Source organism: Exophiala dermatitidis (assembly GCF_000230625.1).
Source record: "Exophiala dermatitidis NIH/UT8656 unplaced genomic scaffold supercont1.4, whole genome shotgun sequence".
In the NCBI taxonomy this organism is placed as follows: Eukaryota; Fungi; Ascomycota; class Eurotiomycetes; order Chaetothyriales; family Herpotrichiellaceae; genus Exophiala; species Exophiala dermatitidis.
Window position 1 is genome coordinate 2,925,698 of NW_008751649.1, and position 21,471 is coordinate 2,947,168.

At 51.0% G+C, this 21,471-nt stretch overlaps 8 protein-coding genes across 9 annotated transcripts; 3 read left to right on the forward strand and 5 right to left on the reverse strand.

Moving 5' to 3' along the window:
- The first annotated feature begins 606 nt into the window (after nucleotides 1–606).
- Nucleotides 607–2,763, forward strand: HMPREF1120_05373 (RecQ family helicase RecQ). The gene has a single exon (XM_009159544.1). It carries the CDS (start codon nucleotides 744–746, stop codon nucleotides 2,274–2,276), a length of 1,533 nt encoding a protein of 510 aa, XP_009157792.1. The 5' UTR covers nucleotides 607–743; the 3' UTR covers nucleotides 2,277–2,763.
- Nucleotides 2,349–4,662, reverse strand: HMPREF1120_05374. Of its 2 annotated transcripts, none has more exons than XM_009159545.1 (2): nucleotides 4,350–4,662; nucleotides 2,349–4,291 (listed from the first exon to the last, which is right to left on the reverse strand). In XM_009159545.1, exons 1-2 carry the CDS (start codon nucleotides 4,563–4,565, stop codon nucleotides 2,477–2,479), a joined length of 2,031 nt encoding a protein of 676 aa, XP_009157793.1. In that variant the 5' UTR covers nucleotides 4,566–4,662; the 3' UTR covers nucleotides 2,349–2,476. The 2 variants fall into 2 exon arrangements, with proteins under 2 accessions (XP_009157793.1, XP_009157794.1); XM_009159546.1 differs by having other exon boundaries at nucleotides 4,346–4,662.
- Nucleotides 4,663–4,850: 188 nt separating this feature from the next.
- Nucleotides 4,851–6,781, forward strand: HMPREF1120_05375 (uncharacterized protein). Its single transcript, XM_009159547.1, has 3 exons — nucleotides 4,851–5,044; nucleotides 5,105–5,696; nucleotides 5,753–6,781. The coding sequence occupies exons 1-3, from the start codon at nucleotides 5,027–5,029 to the stop codon at nucleotides 6,538–6,540; spliced, it is 1,398 nt and encodes a 465-aa protein (XP_009157795.1). The 5' UTR covers nucleotides 4,851–5,026; the 3' UTR covers nucleotides 6,541–6,781.
- A 347-nt stretch (nucleotides 6,782–7,128) lies between these two features.
- HMPREF1120_05376 (nucleoside-diphosphate-sugar epimerase) lies at nucleotides 7,129–9,182 on the forward strand. Its single transcript, XM_009159548.1, has one exon. The coding sequence runs from the start codon at nucleotides 7,414–7,416 to the stop codon at nucleotides 8,374–8,376; it is 963 nt and encodes a 320-aa protein (XP_009157796.1). The 5' UTR covers nucleotides 7,129–7,413; the 3' UTR covers nucleotides 8,377–9,182.
- A 366-nt stretch (nucleotides 9,183–9,548) lies between these two features.
- On the reverse strand, nucleotides 9,549–11,381 carry HMPREF1120_05377 (uncharacterized protein; the record flags this gene model as incomplete). Its single annotated transcript, XM_009159549.1, has 2 exons — nucleotides 9,549–11,293; nucleotides 11,363–11,381. The coding sequence occupies 2 exons, from the start codon at nucleotides 11,379–11,381 to the stop codon at nucleotides 9,549–9,551; spliced, it is 1,764 nt and encodes a 587-aa protein (XP_009157797.1).
- Nucleotides 11,382–12,924: 1,543 nt separating this feature from the next.
- On the reverse strand, nucleotides 12,925–14,675 carry HMPREF1120_05378 (malate synthase, glyoxysomal; the record flags this gene model as incomplete). Its single annotated transcript, XM_009159550.1, has 3 exons — nucleotides 12,925–12,982; nucleotides 13,046–14,255; nucleotides 14,315–14,675. The coding sequence occupies 3 exons, from the start codon at nucleotides 14,673–14,675 to the stop codon at nucleotides 12,925–12,927; spliced, it is 1,629 nt and encodes a 542-aa protein (XP_009157798.1).
- Nucleotides 14,676–15,895: 1,220 nt separating this feature from the next.
- Nucleotides 15,896–16,645, reverse strand: HMPREF1120_05379 (uncharacterized protein; the record flags this gene model as incomplete). The annotated part of the gene is made up of 2 exons (XM_009159551.1): nucleotides 15,896–16,225; nucleotides 16,277–16,645. The coding sequence occupies 2 exons, from the start codon at nucleotides 16,643–16,645 to the stop codon at nucleotides 15,896–15,898; spliced, it is 699 nt and encodes a 232-aa protein (XP_009157799.1).
- A 1,153-nt stretch (nucleotides 16,646–17,798) lies between these two features.
- Nucleotides 17,799–19,151, reverse strand: HMPREF1120_05380 (uncharacterized protein; the record flags this gene model as incomplete). Its single annotated transcript, XM_009159552.1, has 1 exon — nucleotides 17,799–19,151. The coding sequence occupies one exon, from the start codon at nucleotides 19,149–19,151 to the stop codon at nucleotides 17,799–17,801; it is 1,353 nt and encodes a 450-aa protein (XP_009157800.1).
- Nucleotides 19,152–21,471: the final 2,320 nt, after the last annotated feature.

Consider the following 21,471-nt stretch of genomic DNA (forward strand, 5'->3'; position numbering starts at 1 on the left):
CAGCATTGGTGGTAGATGCTTTGCTTAAACGGCCAGAAGGAGGCGGAACGCTGCATGGGCCTGGAATACCAGCCCTGTAACACTTGAGCTCTTTGCTGTTACTATCCGACTTGGAAGTATGTTTGAGGGGCTCAGGGGCCAGGGAGATCGAGTCTATGTTGTCAGAGCAATCTGAAGAAGCATGTGTCTCCCAGCAACATTGTGGTAAGATGTCTGGGTTGAAAGGCAGACACTACTGATCACTGCAGTGGACTGAAGTCTTGATACCAGTTCGAGGATACGGGCTGACTTCTGTTGGCTATGCAATGGCACGCAGACATGCAGTTGCTGCAACGGTTATTTGCATCTGGACTTGACTGCTGCCTAACAGTAGAGACTAAGAATGCTGGCACTTCTCGAACACCGCATCTCTCAACATTTACACAATGGGACGGTACAAACCTGGTCAACAAGTTCAAGACCAGTTCAAGTCAACTTTGAGATGCGTATGCTGCTCCGTAGGGAATTGTCACGTGATAGCGCGCCGACCTACGGTGAGGCATTAAACGCCCATCGCGTTTGAATTTCACTGACAAGCGCGTTCAACGCGTTCTCAACCTACACGTTGCCACAGATACTACTTACCTAGGTATGTATTTTGACTACTGGGTACGCCTCGCTACAAACACAATTATGATAGGCGATCAGAACAGCGCGCTATGTTTATGTGCGGGTAAGCTCTGCGGGATTTCGAGGCAGTCGACATGCCTCGGGAACCGTTGAAACGCAGTCTCAGTCTCACCGATCTTCGGTTCACCCTTCGCCGGGTATTTGGCAAGGAGGCCTTTCGCCCACTCCAGGAAGATGTCATCAGTGCAGTGCTTTCAGGACACGATGTTTTTCTCTGTGCGGCGACCTCGTTCGGCAAGTCGCTGTGCTATCAATTGCCCGCGGTCGTCTCGTTGGGGGTCACCGTGGTGATCTCACCCCTTCTGGCTCTGATGCACAATCAAGTGCAATCTGCACAAGCACTCGGAATTGCAGTCGAGTCGATCAACGGCAAGACGCCACGCGCAGAAAAGGTCCGGATCGAGACCGATCTATTGTGCGGCCACCCATCAACCAAGTTGCTCTACGTGACGCCGGAACTCTGCGCCACGGACCATTTCCGGAAACTGATCCTCAAGGTCCATCGTCAGGGGCAACTCGTGCGTATCGCCGTCGACGAGGCGCATTGCATCAGCGAATGGGGTCACGACTTCCGGCCAACGTACAAGGAGTTGAAATGGCTCAAATCGGCGCTCAATTGCCCTTCTGTACCTGTGATAGCCGTGACCGCCACGGCCACGCCGCAGGTCCGCGACGACATATTCAAGTTTCTGGGCATGGAGGATGGGACAACCCGATGCTTCTCGACCTCAGCGGCACGTCCCAACATTCACTATGAGGTGCAGTATTTCTCCGAGTCGAACCCGGAAAACGGCGAGAACGACATGCTGCCTTACCTCATGGCTAGATTGGAGTTCATGCATCAAAGGCGACTAGCTCGACTAAGGTCTCTCCAGCAGACCGAAGACGCTGCTGTTGCTGTTGCCGCCATGGCCCCCATCAGTGGAATCATCTATGTCTCGCTTCGCTCAACGGCAGATTGGCTGGCGTCGAAACTGAGCGCAGCGGGCATACGAGCTCAGCCATACCACGCAGGACTGGAAGACGAAAAACGCAAACAGACTCAAACCAGTTTCCTGCGATATGCCACGGGCGACCCTCGTTTGCTACAGGCGGAGGTCGATCAGAACAGTCTCATGGCTTCCTTTAATATTATTTGTGCCACCACCGCCTTCGGCATGGGCATCGACGTCCCCACCATCCGCTTCGTGATCCACTATGGACTGCCACGGGGCATGGAGTCGTTTACCCAGGAGTCTGGACGGGCCGGTCGAGACAACAAGGCCGCAGCCAGCATTATCTTCTACACTCGCGAGGACAAGGAGCGGTGCGAATTCCGCGCCAGATCCGACGCCAACCGTGAGAAGAGCAAGGCGAAAACCGAGGCGAGGATGCAGTCCTTGAAGAGTATTGTGGAATTCTGCGAGAGTACTGAGGTTTGTCGACATCACCTTGTGTCGCGTTACTTTGGAGACAAGACGGGTTCGGCCGAATGCTACTTTGCCTGTGATGTGTGCAAGGAAGGGCCGGACAAGTTGAAGAAACGCAAGGAGCGAGGGCTGGCGACTGAGACCGAGGCGTTCGAGTTCACTCAGCGTGAGCCGATCATGAATTACGATTGGGACTAAATGAGATCAAGACCAATGACCGAGATTGACCGAGATACCCCTGCATGAAAAGGCGCAGGAAATGGAATGGAACGGAGTAATGCGAAAATACCTTAATTGTCGCCAAACACTGTACGGAACGGACACTTTTGAATAGGGCAAACCAACAAAGAAAAGACCATGTATAGGCGCCGACGGTCTAGATCAGATGCGAGCTCTAGCTATGTTTTTACATTATAATATCCTCCTGAAAGGTCGACCAACCATCCTTTCTCCACCTTGCTCAGGTCTTTGATGTACACTTTCCCGCCAGTCTCGAGGACCTCATGAAACACAACATAGTCGGCCTTCCGGTTGAACAACAGACTCGTAGGGTGTGCGTACATGGTGACGTTGCCGGACACGGAGCGGAAACTACCATCTGGCTGCATTTTGGCTGCCTGGGAGAAGTAACCCGTCACCAGACATTTGAGGATATTTGTGGCTTTATCTGCTGTAGACAAGGGCTGCTGCTGCGCCGTCGAAAGGTAGGGCGCGTTGTTGTCAGCAGCTACTACTTTGACGCCCAGGCGTTCGAGGTATCGGGCCAGTTGGTTGCGAATACTCAGAGCGCGCTGCATCGACTTGAAATTCAAATGATGGTCATGACACCAGCGGGCTTCTTTCTTGCCCTTTGTCACGAAAGCAGTGTAGACGTTGAGTAGCGTCAAGTGGTCGCCTTCCTCGGCGGCGAATTTCCGCCGCGACATGTCCATTGCTTTCTTTTCGCCGCTGTGGTGGAACCATACGTTTCCCTCGAGCGAAGTCATGGCTGCGATGGTGAGCATTTCGCTTTGACAGTTGAAGTTGTACTTTGGGTCGGACGCGGTAAGCAGGCATTTGGCCATCATGGGCGGAATGGAGAGTTCGGCCATTCGCGTGCCCAGCGGCGACGTCAGTTTGGCGTATTCGTCGACCGCGCCTAGAGAGTAAAGAAGGTCGAAAGCACGGACTAGGAGTTGTGAAGGCGGCGGCGACAGGAAATCGAATCGAACTATGTTATCGATCCCTAGCGCTTTCAGCTGAAGAACTACTGGGGCAAGGTTTGAACGCTGGATTTCTGGTGTCGTAGTCGCTGGTAAAGACTCGTATGATTGCTCAGTGTATAGTCGGAAGCATTTTCCAGGCTTCGTCCGACCTGCGCGGCCTGCTCTTTGGGTCGCGGATGCTTTGGACACAGGGAACGGAGTGAGAGTGTCGATGTTTGTCGTTGGGTTGTATGCGCGAAGTTTGACGAAGCCGCAGTCGATTACGTAGACGATCCCCGATATGGTGACGGAGGCCTCGGCGATGTTTGTACTCAGAATCACTTTCCGCGTGTTTTCTGCCGCTTCGGAAAACACGTACATTTGTTCTTCGGTGCTGAGTCCCGCATAGAGTGGTAGAGGTTGAAGTGCTTGCGCCTGTGGGTGTAAGGTCGCTGCCAGGTCAGATAGTTTCTGCATGGCCATTTCGATCTCTTCTCTCCCCGTCAGAAAGACAAGGATATCTCCAGGCCCTTCTTGCTGGTGGATGGTGAAGGCCGTGTGGACGGCTTTCTCGACGTAGTTTTCGGTCGGTTGGTCCAGATACAGTATGTCAACGGGGTATGTCCGCCCTTCGATGCTGATGATCCGGCATTGTTGATCGCTATTAGAGCCATCTTGTTGGTCCTTGTCTTTGAAGAACTCGGCGAACCGCTCGGCCTCCAAAGTCGCACTGCTGACGATGATTCGGAGCTCTGGTCGGCGCTTTTTGATCTTCTTGAGCAGGCCCAACAATATGTCTGAGCTTAGAGATCGCTCGTGAGCTTCATCTACCATGATGACGGAATACCTTGAGAGCAGGGGGTCGACCAGAGCTTCGCGCAACAGCATGCCATCGGTAAGAAATTTGATTTTCGTCCGCGAAGATGTCACGTCTTCGAACCGGATTGAATATCCAACCTCCTCCCCAACTTTACATCGCATTTCCTCGGCGACACGCGTGGCGACGGTGGTGACCGCCACTCGTCTGGGCTGGACAGACAGGTTGTCAAATACATGTTGGTTCCGTTGGAAAATCTCACTTACCCACCTGAGTCACTGCGATGCATTTCCCGTTGGAACACCATCCTGCCTGCTCTAGAAACTGGGGGAGTTGGGTTGTTTTTCCACTGCCAGTCTGGCCCACGAGTATGGTGACTTGATGGGTTTCAACGGTGTAGAGGAGACTATCTTTATGCCTGGAGATTGGTAGTAGAGCGGATGGGGTGTAGAGGCTGGGTATGAAGGACAAGTCCAAATCTGTCATTGTTGTAATTGCTGCGAGGGCTGTTTCATGTTCACTGCTAGAACTTGGTTTAGCACTCTTGATGCACGAATCCCGACGACAACCGGCTACATCAATGGTTATTTACATCACTGTTGTATTCATCATATTCCTTTGCAAACAAAGAAGTTGATATTGCACCGCCACAACTGCGTCTGCTGGTAGTATGCTTCGGAGCAATACTAGCCACAGCGCAGCCACATCACACAGCCAATGCCAGTGACTCTCTGATGTTGTTCTCCGCTTGCAAGTGACGCTGATTTGCGGCCGGTTACGGTGTTGCCAGTGTTTCGTCCATATTGCCAGTGCTACTGTAACGGGGCTGCCTGAGTTCCAAGTTCACAGTCCACAGTCCAAGATCCTTCAACCGATTCATCTCCAAGGTTGTTATCAAACTACTCACATCCACCGACACTACCTGGTTCATCCGATTGTTGCCCAGCATGGCAAATGATGGCGCTGTAAGTGCGCCAGTCTGCGCGGAGTCCATCACAATGCTGTCGTACTGACCTCAATCGCAGTCGTCCCCCGTTTCTCCCCTCAAAGCAACAGAAGGGCCACCCGAATCTCCCACCACAGCCCGTCCCTTGGACTTTGACAGCGATCAGGAGACCGGCACTGTGACCCCGACAAAGGACCCAAACGCACAATCATCGCAGCCGAAACCGCCCCCGAAAGACGACGATGTTCCACCTCCGAAACCTCCTAGGCCATTGAGCCCTCGTCAACAAGCCGAGAATACTCTGAGAGAAGCTTTCCCTACTATTGATGCCAGCGTCGTTCGGGCAGTTCTGACGGCCAGTGGCGGCAATGTCGAGCCCGCATTCAACGCCTTGTTGGGAATGACCGACCCCGACTCACAGCGGGAGCCCGAACCGCCGGCCAAACCTCCGCGCCCGCAACAACCGACAGGTAAACTCAGCCAGGTCGAAGCAGACGAACTGTACGCGAGACAGCTGGCCGAACAATATGGCGGTGGAGAGCGAAGAGATCCACGTCGTTCAGGATCCAGCAACAGGTTCAACGAAGATCTTCGTGGCTCAAGGGCTGGTGCTGGTCGCCCAGGTGCAAGACCCAACCCGGACGACGTGCCATGGCGGAGTTTCATCGATGGTATGTCCTGCCATGAATCTACTGCAAAAAGACTAAACTAACCTAAAGCTGCTAAGACGACCTTCCCGAAATCCGAGACAACATTCGCAAAGGGTTCATGGAGACACAGAGCACGGTGAACAAATGGATCTCGGCGTTCAAGAAGAAGCTCGATGGTGAGGAGGAGGACGATGGCCAATTCCAAGGTCAACCCACTCAAGGCTATGGAGCCGGAGCCGGCGCTGGTCGAGGCTACGATGGCCGTCAGCCATATCCGCAACAGACCCCAGGGCGGCGTAGCGGGGATATGCGACGAAGTGCCGATCTACAACGGTACGACGCCGACATGCAGCCTATCGGTGACGACTTTTCCAAGTTGGAATTGCATGATAACGACCCTCCACCACGAACCTCGAGCCGGCCACTGGCCAACCCCAAAATGTTTCGCCCAGGATCTGGAGCCGCAGCTACTGGACTAGAGCGAAGCACCTCATCCGGCGGGAACCGCAAAGTCTCTTTCCAAGACGGTCCGCCCGAGGAGATTCGAGACATGTACTCTGCCTCACCGAAGCCTTCGCCCGCAGTGACCACGACACCAGGTTCGGGCAAGACGAGCAAATGGCAGCCTTTGGCCACGGTCGATCCTAGCCCAGTCGCGGATAACGACCCGTTCAGCCTGGGCGACAGTGACGAAGAGAAGGACGCCAAACCTATTACTCTGGAAGACGATGACGCACCCAAGTCTGGCGGCGCAGCATCCGAGGACAACAAGAAATCGAAAGTCGAGGACGCCAAATCTGAAGAGGATGAGCAGGTCAAGAAAGCCACGGATGAGGCAATGAAGGAAAGCATAGGCACGAAATAGGGGAGAAGCCAAGAGCCGTGAGCTGATGGAGAGATATGGCCTGGGTTTCTCCTCGATGTTTTGGTTTGCCTTTTTCATAGACCTTTGAGCAGCGTGCAATCATGATCCTTTTTTGTTGCGCTCCTCTAAAACCCGCTTCTCGTAATCGGCCTGTCGGACGAGTTCGATGCCTACGCTGCCCAAGTACGTGCAGTGCTAAAGCAGTTGTAATTATGACATATTGTATAGAAACTAAGCAAGGAGAGTCCAAGGCCTCACTGTGACCGACGACGCAGTCATCAATGACCGGCCTGGTGCCACTGGCAGTGGGCTGGTCAACAGCGGAGTCTCACTGTGACTGAACAGTCGGTGATACTCTACCTGTTCGTGGTCTACCACTGGCGGCCGTTTTATTCATTATTATGGTGTGTAGTGTCAGTCATCGGTCCTCGCTCGGAAATGCCCCGAGTGAACCGTGTTTCAATCCCCTCACCACCTGAACAGACGCTCGCCGAACGCGCCGAATCAACGCGGGGGACACACCGGGAGGGCGACCGGCAACTCCGAGCCCCCATGGAGAGAATGCGGTGGTGATGGCGGGAGGGTTTGTTGCTGAAATATAAAACTTCACGGTATGTCACTTTTGGTCTCAGTGTACAGTTGAAGCTGTATAAACTCACTGAGTCCAATCCAATTCACCTATCGCTCACCCGGCTCGAAGACCAAGTTCTCGACACGACACTGTCCGGCCACCACACTGTACTGGGGCGACTGTCTACCTACACCACAGACCTGAAGGCAACGCATTATTTTGATTTGATTTGAATTGAATCCAATCCAGTTCAACCCAACCTTCGACTTTTTCTCTCTGCTACAGTATCTTGATTCTTCAAAATGAAGATCCTCATCACCGGCGCCGGCGGCTTTCTCGGCCAATTCCTCGCCCGCGAGCTTCTCTCCAACCCATCCCACCAGGTCGTATTAACCGACATCGTCGACGTCCCCGTGCCCAAGGGATCCAAAAACCCCCAGAACGCAACATGCATCAAAGCCGACCTGCTGGCCGACCGGAGCATGATAACTCCCGACTTGGACGCAGCCTACTTATTTCATGGAATCATGTCCGCGGGCTCCGAAGCCAACTACGACCTCGGGATGTCGGTGAACCTAGAATCCACAAAAGCACTCCTCCAAACCATCCGCCAAGTCAAACCAGGTCTAAGAGTCATCTACGCGTCCAGCCAAGCCGTCTACGGCCGTCCATTGCCCGACGTCATCACCGAATCTGTCCTCCCTACTCCCGAGGGCTCGTACGGATCTCAAAAGCTCATGTGTGAGATCCTAATCAACGACATGACACGACGCGGATTCATCGACGGAATCAGTCTGCGATTCCCGTCGATTTCGGTGCGTCCTGGAAAGCCGGCGCCTGCAGCATCAGCCTTCATCTCGGGTATTATTCGTGAACCGTTGGCAGGCAAGGAATGCGTTGTGCCCGTCAAAGACAGGAGTTTCCCCTCGAATGTCTGCTCGCCAAAGACTTTGATTGATAATCTGGTTTATGCGCTTACTTTGCCGTCGGACGCGCTGCCGAAACATAAGAGGGTTGTTAATGCGCCGGGGATTGCTGTGACGATTCAGGAAATGTTGGATGCGCTGAAGAAAGTGGGCGGTGAGGATAAATTGAAGTATGTCCGTGAGGAACATGATGAGAATATCGCGAAGATTCTGTATTCGTGGGCTTGGAATTATGATAATTCTTTGGCCTACAGTTTGGGGTTCAAGAAGCCGGATAGCTTTGAGCAGGCGGTGAGGGAGTATGTGGATTACTTGGAGCAGGAGAAGTCGTGGAATTGATTTGACAGAGGTTGGACGGGATTGACATGACTGAAAAGGGGTACGAAAAGAGGCCACGGAAAAGGAAATGGAAAGGGAACGAAAACCGGAGCAGAAAGAAGCAGCTCACTCGCACACCAGAAAAGCTCGACATGCGGGTAGTATGGGTCGATGTCAATATGATGCGGATGATGGTTTACCTGTGGCTACCTGGTTCAGCATCTTTGACCTCGGCCAGCACTACCACGAACAAGAAAAACAGAAACAACAATGACAATCTTCATCCACGCCGAGGCAAAGCGAAGCTGCAGAGCTTGTCCCCCTGCTTCGACCGCCAGGCCAGTCAACAGCGAATGAGCCAGCTTCCCTCTACGAAAACGGAAAAACGAACTGAGGAATGGAAGAATTGAAAAAGGTCCTCAGTATCAAAACTTGAACAAGGCCATATGTACAGAGGTAGATTCTCTACTCGACAACACAACATGGAAATAAATACTGGCTGCAGTCTCGCTCCCACTCCCTTTTCTTTCTCTTTTTCTCTTCTTCTCCCTGGCACCGGCATGACGGACTGGCAGCACCCGGGCAGACCGACTTTCTCATGCCAGTGTCTGTCCTCTCCAAAAACATCAAGCTCCACATGTCTTTATCTTCAGGGAGTGTACCACTACTGTATCAACTGTATTCCTTATACGTTGTACTTCAGGAGTCACGGTGCCTACGGTCCGAGCCCTCGGATTTCCAACATGCGGCGGGCGGTCTCCTGAGTACCTTGCAAAGGGGATACGGGGCCACCACCAGCTGGCGGAACAAAGAACCTTTTTATTGTTTCGAGTATATAGCGGCCTCCTGAATAGGAACGAAAAATTCAACCAAGTATTCAATTTGTACTCCGGGAGTCACGGCGGTCACGGTCCGAGCCCTTCGAAAAAGGGGCCATGGGGCCACCACCAGCTGGCGGAACAAAAGACCTTTGAATATTTTCGAGTATATGGCGGTCTCCCAAGTGCGAATAGGGTATTCAAGGTACACAGTCTGCGGACTCCAGGTGCTGCAGATGGTCTTGCAACTTATATTCACCATTATCGTCCTCATCATTTTGACATAATCATATAAATACATAATCTGGAGTGTGATATGTCGGTCGGTCTGGCACCTCACTTCGTATCGGTATTTTGTCGCAAAGTTCCGCAGAATTATCCCATCCGGGGTAAATGCAACGTACTAACATCGTCACTACCATTACTCGAGCTACTGCTCGACGACCGGATCGTGTTCAAAGGCGGCTTTTCAAGATAGAAAACTGAATCCACGTCGAGGTCCGAGACACTCGGTGACTCCAGCCTCGACCCACCATGCATGCTGTTGTCATTGTCCTCGCCAGAGGGGGAGCGGAGATCAGGCCCCAACTGCCTGAACCTTTGGGTCCCAGCAGTATGCCATTGAGGCGTCAACACGGTCCGCTGCTGTTGCGCACTTCCGACAGGGGATGTCTTCCTTCCGGGTTGTTGTCCAACACCAACAGGTCTCAACTGGTCTCTGGAAGCAAAATTTCTCGGATCCGGACTCGCACTCGCTGATAAAGGCCAGTTGTCATCATGGTCCTGTCCAGTCTGGTGGTGGTGCTGGAAACTGAATTGTTTTTCGATTTCGTTTTCGCCAAGCACAAGAATCGAAGGCATAGACAAAGGCATAGACATGTCGGCGTTGCTGCTGCCGCTTATACTTTGTTCCCCCTTGTAGACCTGCATGGGAATTTTGGTCTTGCCATCACGACTCGTCCGGAGCTCAAAGTGTCTTGTTTCATGGTGTTCCATGTCGTACAAAAAAGAACTTTTCTGCGGACTGGCTGGCCCTTCCCCTCGACTACTATCGCCATAGTAGTATATCGTGGGATCGGGATCTTTTTCGAGGTCGACCGGCCCTGCATCGTTGGAAGAATACAAGGGCCATGCTCCAGTGTGATTCGCGTCTCTTGTCTGTGTTCCAGTTCCAGTTCCGCTCCTCCTGCTTGCCCACCATTGTCGCGACGCCATGCGCCCAATAATACTTCCTCCGATCGAGTCCACAAAGAACCAGCGGAAAAAAGGCTTGAGCGCAGGCGCACTGGCGGCAAAAAGAGCCACGTTCAATTCCACAACGGCCCAAATCCAGGTTTCCCACAAGACCCAGGTGAAATCATAGTCCGTGTTCAACATGTTGTACAACAGCAATGTCCTCACGATACCCGCACTGATGGCCAGAAATCCTAGCGCGAAAAGCGAGTACAGCGCGGCCTTTTGTCGTAGAGGAAGATCAAGGTTGAAGATCAGCAGCAATGGCAGGAGAGTGCTATACAGATCGCCAAGGACACTGAGTCCCGCTGAAGCCGGCAGTGCCACGCTTTCAGCACCACATTTGTATGAGGTACTAGCAGCCCAGGAAAAGTCAAACTGTTTCCAATATGCCCGGACAGGATCACAGATGAGCAACAGCGTCAACCCAAAGCCGGCCAAATACAAGACGTTGTAGACAATTCCCAACCAAGTAGCAACGAGAAAAATTCGGCTGAACTTGACGCTCAGTCGTCGGTAGAACAAGAGCACACTGATCTTGATCAAAGTCGCGGCAACCACATAACACCACATGCTGGCCCAGACGTTGATCCGGTGCGGAACAAAGGTTGATGGTGGAATGTCCCATACATGTCGTCCACTGTAGTAGAGCTTGTTGCCGATAATCACCAGCACAGAAAGAGCTATACTGGCGAAAAGAGCGAGGACTGCTAGCAGGTCGTCTAGTCCGGGTGCCCTTGTGATGAATAGGCGCGAATAAAGTCGAGCCGCGAGGACAACCACTGCCACCGCACTGAATATGATGCAGATGTATTCGAGAGCGGGACCTCGTGTGTCAGGGTCGACATAGTCGGGCCGCGGCCATGAGGCAACGACCGAAGGCGGAGCTGGCAGCAGAAAACCTGGTTATTTTGGTCCCACCGATGAGCAGCAACTCGCAAAAAAGTCAGACTTACGGTGTAATGTGTCGACCATTTTTCGTTTTCAATCTTGCGCTGCCAGTGGTATCAACATCAAGAATGCGCGGAGTTGTGGCCGCGTTTCCTTTCCTGCATTTCTGTTCGTCTCGTACTTGGATCGTGCTGTGCTCCAGTATCCAGAGTGAGAAAGCGAAGGCGTCCAGGAACGCTATTTCACGAACTTGAAGTAACGGGTATGCAGTTGCGAGTCATGTAGCATCCATCAGCTACCAGTACCACTGGGCGACAAGATCCACACCGGTTAACGTTGAAATATTTTTTGCAATCAATAGAAAAAGCGAGCGCATCAGAACAAGCCGAGGCCCTGAATGAGCTTCGACTTCGACTGAATATTATCGCAAGCTCACGCTCGCCAGAGTTCAAGGCTGGAAGAAGGAGATCCGGAGGAATCGGCATAAGACGAGCGAGGGTAGTGTACCTACATACTAAAGTGTAGTAGTAGCCTGTGAAGAAGATGGGACCCCCCATGCAAAGGGAAGACTGCAGGTTGACACCACATGCTCAGGCGACCCAGGTGGCATTCATTTTTCAGGGGCATACTCTTGCAGCCATCGGAGACGGGGAACGGATTGGCCTGGGGTTAAGCCAGCGAGCCCAACGGTCATTGGGGCGCTCAAAATCGGTTCCTGGGCACTTGCATGGATCATGACGGTCCTGTTTGTTTTTTAGTCAGAAGAGCAAGAGGCTAAATGCCGGCCGGCCGCGGAGGGACAACATCGAGTACACCATGCCAGGGTAGTAGTAGTAGTAGCATAGGTATATGACTGATTACCTAGCTGGGCAAGTTGTAGAAGTGAACAAAGAGGCTGGGATGAACAGAAGCAGGGCAGGGATTAATAAGTGTGATTGGTGTTTTCAGGTTTCAGGTTCGTGACATTATCAAAGAACGGAACTTCAAGTCGGTCGTTGCATCTGCATCTGCCAGGCACCCGTTCGCACGTGGTTGTTTGACTGCTGTCACAGTCACTGTCATCAGCCTTCAACTTGAGCCCTGAAGTCGAGGCGAGAACAGGGCGGCCGCTGACTGGGATTGTCCTCGTCGACCTGGCTTGCGCAAGCCGCTCGTCCTGCTACTACTGTGGCTTGGGGCTAGGCATGCAGCCATCGCTGTGGTGCTGCAGTGCTACACTACATTACATTAATGGCTTTGTTACTACTACAGCTGCCGTTAGGCACTGTACTGTACAACTAGCAGTAGGAGATAGTGACAGGGATACGACAAGGAGAGCCGCATGAGAGTCTTGGGTCAAAACAAGCCGGTCTTATCCGGAAGCCACAGCTTGTGGATTCTGTCCACTACATTGCATACCAGGTAAGGTAAAGACAGACTTGGTGCTGTTGGTATCGGCGTACGAGTGCTACCTAGGTATTCAAAATCAAAAGGATAGGTACATGAGGCAAGCCTTCAAGTTGAACAGACTGTTTTGATTGTATACAATTTTCTGCTAGTGATCATGAATTCATTCCTCTCTGTGGGAGTGCCACACTCAGCACAAACCATCCTAGGAGTTTACCAAAAACATACATTGACTGCTTGCTTACAATTTAGCCACGGGCTGAGAAGATCCCACGGTCGTAATTTCGTTGTACAAAAGGCTGTTAAAGACATCGAGGTTAGCCACTAGTTCTTAACAACAAACAGAGCAATTCAAAACATACCTGGTCAGGAAATCGGCATAGTCTTCGCCAGTCACCTGGCCCTCAAAGTAGCGGGCGGCAGTGGCATACTTGTTACCCTTGGGCGCCTTGGAGGCCAATTCCTCGGCCTGTTCTCTCAGCAGCTTGAGAGCATATTCCTTGTCGACGGTCTTGCCCTCGGCGGTCTTGACGCCATGTCGGACCCATTGCCAGAGTTGGGATCGGGACACTTCAGCGGTGGCAGCGTCCTCCATCAGATAGTTGATGGGCACGCATCCCACACCACGGAGCCAGCCTTCCATATAACCCAGGCCAATGTTGAGGTTCTTCCGGATGCCCTCCTCGGTGATGCTGCCGGGCACGTTCATATTGAGCAGGTCATTCTTGGTGACCGAGACATCCTCGCGACGCTTGAAGAGTTGGTTGGGAGTCGGCATGTGCTTGTTGAACACGTCCGAAGCAATCGAGGCCAGAGCCGGATGGGCGACCCATGTGCCGTCGTGGCCGGCTCGGACTTCGCGGAGTTTATCTTGTCGGACGTTCTCCATGGCCTTCTCGTTGGCCTCTGGGTTGTCCTTGATGGGGATCTGGGCGGCCATACCACCCATGGCGTGCACGCCACGACGATGGCAGGTCTTGATGAGCAGGCGGACGTACGCATCCATGAACGGCGAGGTCATGGTGACGGCGGATCGATCCGGAAGCACAAAGTTGGGGTTCTGGCGGAATTTCTTGATCACGGAGAAAATGTAGTCCCAGCGACCGCAGTTGAGGCCGGCCGAATGGTCGCGGAGCTCAAAGATGATCTCGTCCATCTCGAAGGCGGCCGTGATGGTCTCGATCAGCACTGTGCCTCGGATGGTTCCACGGGGGATACCGATGTAGTCTTGAGACAGGTTGAACACGTCGTTCCACAGTCTCGCCTCGAGGTGAGACTCCATCTTGGGGAGGTAGAAGTATGGCCCAGTCCCTCGCTTGACAAGCTCACGGGCATTGTGGAAGAAGTACAGGCCAAAGTCGAACAGGGAACCAGAGATGGGCTCTCCGTCCACGGTGAAATGCTTCTCCTCCAGATGCCAGCCTCGTGGCCGGGCAATCAGTGTGGGGAGCACACGGTCGGTTCGCAGCTTGTACTCTTTCTCTCCTTGCTTGAAATCAATCTGGCGTCGAATAGCGTCGTACAGGTTCACTTGTCCGGAAACCTGGTTGTCCCAGGTTGGGGCTTGTGCATCTAGCGGCATAAACCATCAGTACGCTGTCAATCAACAATGTCTTGTTGTTCGTTCTCACCTTCAAAATCGGCCATGTATGTCCAAACATTGCTGTTCAAAGCATTGACAACCATCTTCCGATCCGTTGGTCCGGTGATTTCCACTCGTCGGTCAACGAGACCAGGAGCTGGCGGGGCGCCTTTCCACGTATCATCCTCACGGATGTGCTTGGTTTCGGGGAGGAAGTCTGGCAGGTTGCCCTTGTCCAGCTCTTGTTGCCGGATCACTCGTCTTTGAAGGAGGGCTTTGCGGGTGCCATTGAAGGTTCGGTGTAGGAGGGCGAGGAAGGCCGTGGCCTCGGGGGTCAGGATCTTGCGATACGAGTCCTTGATGGGACCGTTGATGAGGACGCCCTCATTGATGGTTTCGATGCTGGCCATGTTGATGAGTAGGACAAGTGAGTGTATGGACAGAATGGAGAGATGAGGATGCTTGGATGAGCTAACACTCAAAGAGGAGGGCAGCCGGGGACGACGAGCTGATATATTCGTACGTCAGAGAGAAACACTGCTGCTCATCACTCACCCGCCACGACTAGTAGTCGTCTTGCTGAGGGAGGGGCTCCGAGTCTGTCCACGGTCGCAAAGCCGGCGCACTTCTCAGGTTGCCGGGCCATGGATCCAATCATGGACCAGCTAGCCATCGGCAGGGCTCAGACCAGCCCTTGTAGCCGGGGAGGTGGATGATGCGGATGAAAGAGGACATGCCAGTTGCTCAGTTTGCTCGACGTTGTGTGGGGTACTAGTTCGACACCGGCGATCGTGCGCAGTTATGGGACGAAAGGCCGCGACGATTTTCCCATGTCTCCGGAGGCTGCCTCGATGTCCACCAACAACGGCCTACAAGGTCACTCTACTTCTACCCATCGATCGCCATCCCTCCTCGTGATCTTGACCTTTGCAGCTCAAGTCGATGGCCGGCACTTCACATGAGGTTGCATGGATTGAACCTGCAATAACACAGTCTACAGCAACGCCTCTGTATGAAACGTTCTCGGAATTGGGATCAGGCTTGCGGTGGCAGGGTCAGGGCCAGTGGAGCATGACGCTGGCTATCTTGTCCGCAGGAGATGTGTCCGGCCGCAACCGCAACGGCATGCTCTGTTCGAGTTCGTTGCTGTCGGCCTCGACTTTCCTACAAAAAGAGCCGAGGTCCAGATCGTTTCAGTTGGCCATTCGCTCATCGCGCTTCTCGTCCAAGCTTCCCCCGACTTCCCCCGTACTAGTCTACATCCGGTTTTTTCCGAACCTCTACAACCACAACTTGCAAGTTGAACTATTTGTATGCTACGGTTATGATTATACAATGTACTGTGTACCAGGGCAACGTTCCTTGTTGGCAGATGTGCTCGGTGGCGGTCACAGCGATTCATCAGGTCGCAAAAGAAACTGGTAGGAGAGTTTGATGATAGATTTGCAAGCGCAACTTGAACGCTGCTACTGGCTCAATCTCTAGCTACAACTTCAGTTCAGGGGTATGAAGTGCGCTCCAGATGTCATTCCTTAGCTCTTTCACCCAGGTAATTGGTCACTGCCAGCTCGTTTATCTTGCCACTGCATCTTCCATCTTCTGTGTGGCGTCCTTCCCTTGCTTGCTGCTTTCAAGTATATTGCCAGGCAGCATAAAGCTTAGGGAAGTCCAGTGCGAGAGCGTCAAATCCCAAGCACTGCGATGCATTGCCTTGAGGAACGGTGGCGTTGGGCAAGTTTGCAAAGACTTGCCAAGCAGCCCCGTCCGTGGGGCATGCCATCAACCCAGTTGCACCGAAGGCGTCGATGCCCAGAATCCCAAGCGGTGCCCCGGGTCCTTTGAAGTACGTGAACGGACATGGCAGTGAGCCATTTGGCATGAAGCTGGAATGTGCTTGGGTGTATCCGATCTCGCCTCGAGGGGTAACATACAATTGCTGACCTCCAGGGACAATAACGGCCTAACCAACATTACTTAGTATCTGTTTGAGGTTGACGACGAAAATACTTACCATGTTGCACAGCGTGAATGCAGTTTCATTGCCGGGCGGGCATGCCCCCACTTCTTCCACAAAATCCGGACAGTATGAAAGGGTGTCTGCTCCCAAATAAAAGCGCAGCCCAGCAGCGACCATTCCCAGGAAGTGGATAGGAGAGCCACTGCGGGATGCAACAACGGTAAGAGGGGTGGTTGGGGTCGTGATGGCGCCGGAAAAGGTGCTGCTCGATGTCGAGGTCGCCGTGCTCGCTGCTGTACCCAGACTGCTGATGCTGGTAGTGCCATTGCCAGCAAAGCCTGATGTGGGACCTCCATGTCCATAAGGTCGGCGTGTGACCGAAGGCCGGCCATCTTGAGGGTGAGGTGAGGCCCAAACGGCCATCACGAAGAGAAGGACTGCGAAGAACTGTGTGAATTGCATGATTGAAAGATTGTTCAGCTTGCTAAGCGAGAGACGAGACGAACGAAGGAACAGGCCAAACGAGCCCGAACTTGAAGCTTTTGAAGACAAAATAGCTGCGGAGCAGAACAACGGTGATTTGGAAGCAAAAAGGAGAGAAATGAAGAATTGAAATTTTTTCCTTTCTAAATGCAAAGGATGCCGCGACGGAAAGGAAGCCACGCTGCAAAAGTTCCATGTTCGCTCCTTTTTGTCTTCGTCATCTTCCACGGGTCCTCGCAGCCTCCCGAGTCCCGAGCCAGCTTGTGCCACGCGCCAAAACACGCTGAGATGCTGATATCCGGTCAGAATTCTGCTCTGAACCCGTCGAGATGGATCCTCCAGGCAACTACTTGCAAGAATATGTGTTCAATTGAAGTCCATCGACAGCATTGTCCGGCCCAGTCCCGCAGCTCATAACCTTGCATTTCCTCGGCCTACTCCCACACTCACCCACCACTCTCTCGGCTGTCTCAAATCTGCAGTTCCTCTTCCAGCTCATGCTCCGAACCAAGTCCTACGTCGTTCGTACCTTGATTTCCGTCGCCGTCGGTCTGTTCACCCTGACTCGTCCAGCGGGCCGAAATACACTTCTGTACACGTTTTCAACGAGCCGAGATTGTCGCGCGGCCTGCTCTTCCCGTTCTCCGCTTCTCGTCTGTAGCTCGCCTGCCTCTGAGCTATACACTTCCTCCTGACTGCGCCACCATCAGTCTTCTCCGCGCCGCTATGTGCTGCCCAGACTGAGTGGTGATGAAATAAGTGTTCCCAGAACAGGAGGTAGCGGGCACACCTTCAGAGAAGGGGTTGCAGGGCAGGGCGAGCCTTCTCCGACGATAACACACCAGGACAGAGCGTTGCAAAATCCGCCACCGAAGAAACCGCTGCCTCTGTTCATCATAATGCTGCCATGAACGCCACTCTGGGTATCGGGCAGGGAAGATGTGGACCATCATGATGCATCCAGCAGGCACTGACAGCCGTAGTTTCATGGTTTCGACACGCACACATGTTGAGGAGCAGCATCGTAGATCACAGCTTGAAAGGCAGTGCAGTGCATTGCCAGTGTCTCATGACAGCCACAGCGACAGCCTACTTACCGATCAGCTCCCAGTCCATCCTCAACACCCTCTCGTCCCAAAACGTGGAGCCGTCGTCTTGCATTCTGCCAATGAATCCACGCCAGTCCTTGAAGCAGCGCGTCTGCCAGATCATCCAATTTGGAAATACTAGCAGTACTAGTTGTAGTATCCTTTGCACTTTTCCGCTTCACCTTTTTGTCCTTCTGCCAGATCGAAACGAACTGGGCCGTGACTTCCTCCAAGTCCTTGTTGACTAGAACCATCGGAGTGTCTTTTTCTTGCGCCGTCAATATCCTTCCCACAAGATCGATCTTTGCTCTCTTCGTTTCTCGACCACTGAGACGACCAACTTTACCGGCCGATTCAAGCTCTTCGTGCTTCTCCTGTGCCGACATTGACATTGTCATGCCAATGTCGCCGCCTTCCCGTTCAAGCCAATACCGATTCACAAACCCCGGCTGCACCGGTTCAACCAGCACCTCAACTTTCCCGTGCTCCACAAGAGTCCGGAGAACAGCATACAACATGCCCTCAAACACGCCGACTCGGATCGTCCACTCGGGCACGGCGGCGCGACCGCCCGAACGAAATCTTTGTCGCTCGATCAGGATGTGTGTGGGTTTGTAGGTTTGTAAGAGAGATGTGATTAGATGGTAGGCATGGTGGGCGTAGTCGATTGGTTCGAAGGATTCTTTCTCCTTTGTCAAGGTGGTCTCTGGAGGTAGTGCCGACGATGATGATGATTTTTTGCTTTTGGTTTTCTTCCTGGGTTTTGATGGTGTTGATTCTGATTCTGATGATGATGGGTCCGTAACTGTTGGTTCTTCACTTCCACCATTGGCAGCACTGGCATCAGAGCCCGGCGATGAATTCGAACTTGAACTTGAACCACCCGCCACCTCAGACACGGAGTCAAGGTCTGATTTCACCAGTGGCAGTAGTGATGACCATGCTGATTCTGGTGCCGATGCCGATGCCACTTCAAGTCGTCGCCATTCCCGCAGCGTCGGCGTGCCGTAGTAGTCATACTGTATATTCCTATCCCTCTGAGCCTCAGTCGGTGCCGGTGCCGGTGCCGTGAGATGTGCAAACGCTAGATTCCGGATCCCCATATCAATGCTCAGTAGACTCAAGTCTCTCGTACCAGCTCTAGCTCCCACTGTTCCTACTCCCAGTCTCGCCTCCTTGTCAGTACCAGTAGTCTTTCCAATCACCCCCGAGTTGATAATAGCATGTTGAATCCCAGCCACGCGGGCCGCTTTTGTGCCTGAACAGGGCGATCCGACTGAGACGGCGATGCGGTGCAGTTTGGCCAGGGGCAGTTTGTTCAGCCATTGGAATTGGCTTGCTCCCGCTGCTGGGCTCATGTCAATCCCCTAACACAACACCATTACGCTGCACGACCAGCAGTTATAATATAATCCGGTCCCCGGATGGGGCTTCACATTCACATCCGAAGTCCAGTCGTAATCTTCAAGTTGCTGCAGATGGTGTCCGTGGTTGGAATATTTTTCTTGTCGGAGCCTTGTTCTCACCCCCGAGTGGATTATTATATGTTGTACACAGTCGGCTCCGATGCCCCACTGCCAAGGAACACTTACGTCAGCTACACTTCCTAAACCTCGCTATCGACCCTAAATAACGCTCGATAACGACGTCGACGACGAGGTTTACTACTCTCTAGAATAATCTATAGACCGTACGAGATACGGTATTCTCTCCGATTTCTATAGTATATATAGAACTACTCTATATACTATTAAGTAGATAGAGCGAGAGTAAATATAATAATTTTAGTATACCTACTAATAGTTATAAGCTCGATTTACGACTAACTACTCTACGAATAACTAATAATCGAATATATTTATTCGTAATACTTATACTCTAATATAAGAACTAATTAATAGTATTAATAGAATTATTCTCTACCGTAATCGAAATAATAGTAGTATACTACGAGAAGTCGACTCGCTCTTCTACTATCTTCGTTAGAACTATTTCTATTCTAAGTACTCTCGATAACTAGAATAACTAGTATAGAGTCTTTAAAAGTAAAGTATAGACTAACGAATTATAGTAGTATATCGACCTCTTCTAATCCGAATTAATTCTATTACTAGGGCCGCCTAATATCACGGAGCACTGCTACGAGAGACTTTGCAAACGTATGTGCTGTTTATGATATAAATTCTAAGACGAAGGACTATCAAGAGTTGCGCTCGGTTGCGCGAGTAAGTAGTTAGTAACCGAGGTATGCTAAGCCTTCGTCGCGATTACGTACTAGTTACGTATCATTAGGCATTACGTAAGGTTATAGCGGCACGTAATAGCGATTTAGCATATTAATCCGTAATATTACCCCCCCTTAAATCGGTTTACTTAGCCCTCTAAGTTTATATTAATTAAGGCTACTAATTCGGCTAATTCCGAGGAGATTCACTTAACGTCTAAGGTCGCTTATATCCTAGCCTATTTAACGTTACCTAGGTTACGATAATAATAACTATTAACTATAGAATATAGAGTAATATTCTCTTAACGACTCTATTAGTAAACCTACTAGGAAGGCCGATATTAAAGTACCTAGGACGTCTATTCGTAACGTAGGATAAGCCGGTTATTTCCGTTAAGATCTCCTTCGAGTTATCTATAGTACTAGTAGTATCTTCTCTAGCTTAAAGTTATATCTTTCTAGTAGTCTAGGCTTTCTAGGGTATCGTTTATAATAATACTATACTAGTTTATCGTACTCTAGTAGTACTTCTTTCTAGTTATAGAATCGTTCGGAGTAGCCTTTCTATTTTACTAGATATTATAATCGACGCTTCTTTCTAAATAGTCTCGAATCGAGAATATCCTCTACTTCCTATTCTTCTCTAGCTTCGTTATCTCTCTCTATAATAATAGATAATAGTAGTAGAGCTATCTATCCCGATAGAGAGTTATCGATAGCCTTCTATAATAGTAAGATATAGAAGACGTTATAAATTTTTATACTATCTAGTAATTCTAGTCGATATACTCTTAGGTTAATAATCTATATTACTTTAAAAGGACCTAGGTTCTTCGTATCTAGCTTCTTAGAAGATCTATTAGTTTTTAGATTACGTATACTTAGCTAGACTATATCCCTAACCTTATAGGTAGATACTACTTATCTAGAGATATTCGTAGACTTCTTATATCTTATCTAGGTATAAGTTATCTCGTTCCGGAGTATCTTATATATTTACTTTATTCGTTCTACGAACTTATCGGCTCGTTTAGTATCTAGAATAGTATATAAGGTAACCTATTTCTTACCGCTAGGTTCGATACCGAGACGAGAGTAGAAGCTATAGTTTATAAAGAATAGGGATACTTTCGTCGTCGAGAAAGTATAAGTACTATTTATAGCGAACTTTACTAATAGTAGCTACTTAATCTAATCGTTCTATATATAACTATAATAATAGCGTAAGTACTATTCTATAATTTAATTTAAGTTCTTAGATTATCTATCCGTCTCGAGATAGAAAGTACTAGATAGTCTTTTCCGGATCTTTAGTCGCTTATATAGATATATCTAGAATACTAATACGAACTAGGGTTCTCGATCGAAGATTACTATATTAAGGAGGCCGTACCGAGAGAAGATATATCGTAAGAATAATCGTACTACCGTTATTATATCTATTTCCCGAT

Bases quoted from the DNA above. Each gene is read 5' to 3' on its own strand.
- HMPREF1120_05373 (XM_009159544.1), top strand. From the start codon at position 744: ATGCCTCGGGAACCGTTGAAACGCAGTCTCAGTCTCACCGATCTTCGG.
- HMPREF1120_05376 (XM_009159548.1), top strand. From the start codon at position 7,414: ATGAAGATCCTCATCACCGGCGCCGGCGGCTTTCTCGGCCAATTCCTC.
- HMPREF1120_05375 (XM_009159547.1), top strand. The intron at 5,697-5,752 runs GTATGTCCTGCC...AAAGCTGCTAAG, and splicing joins ATGGCGGAGTTTCATCGATG to ACGACCTTCCCGAAATCCGA.
- HMPREF1120_05374 (XM_009159545.1), bottom strand. From the start codon at position 4,565: ATGACAGATTTGGACTTGTCCTTCATACCCAGCCTCTACACCCCATCC. The intron at 4,292-4,349 runs GTGGGTAAGTGA...CTGTCTGTCCAG, and splicing joins AATGCATCGCAGTGACTCAG to CCCAGACGAGTGGCGGTCAC.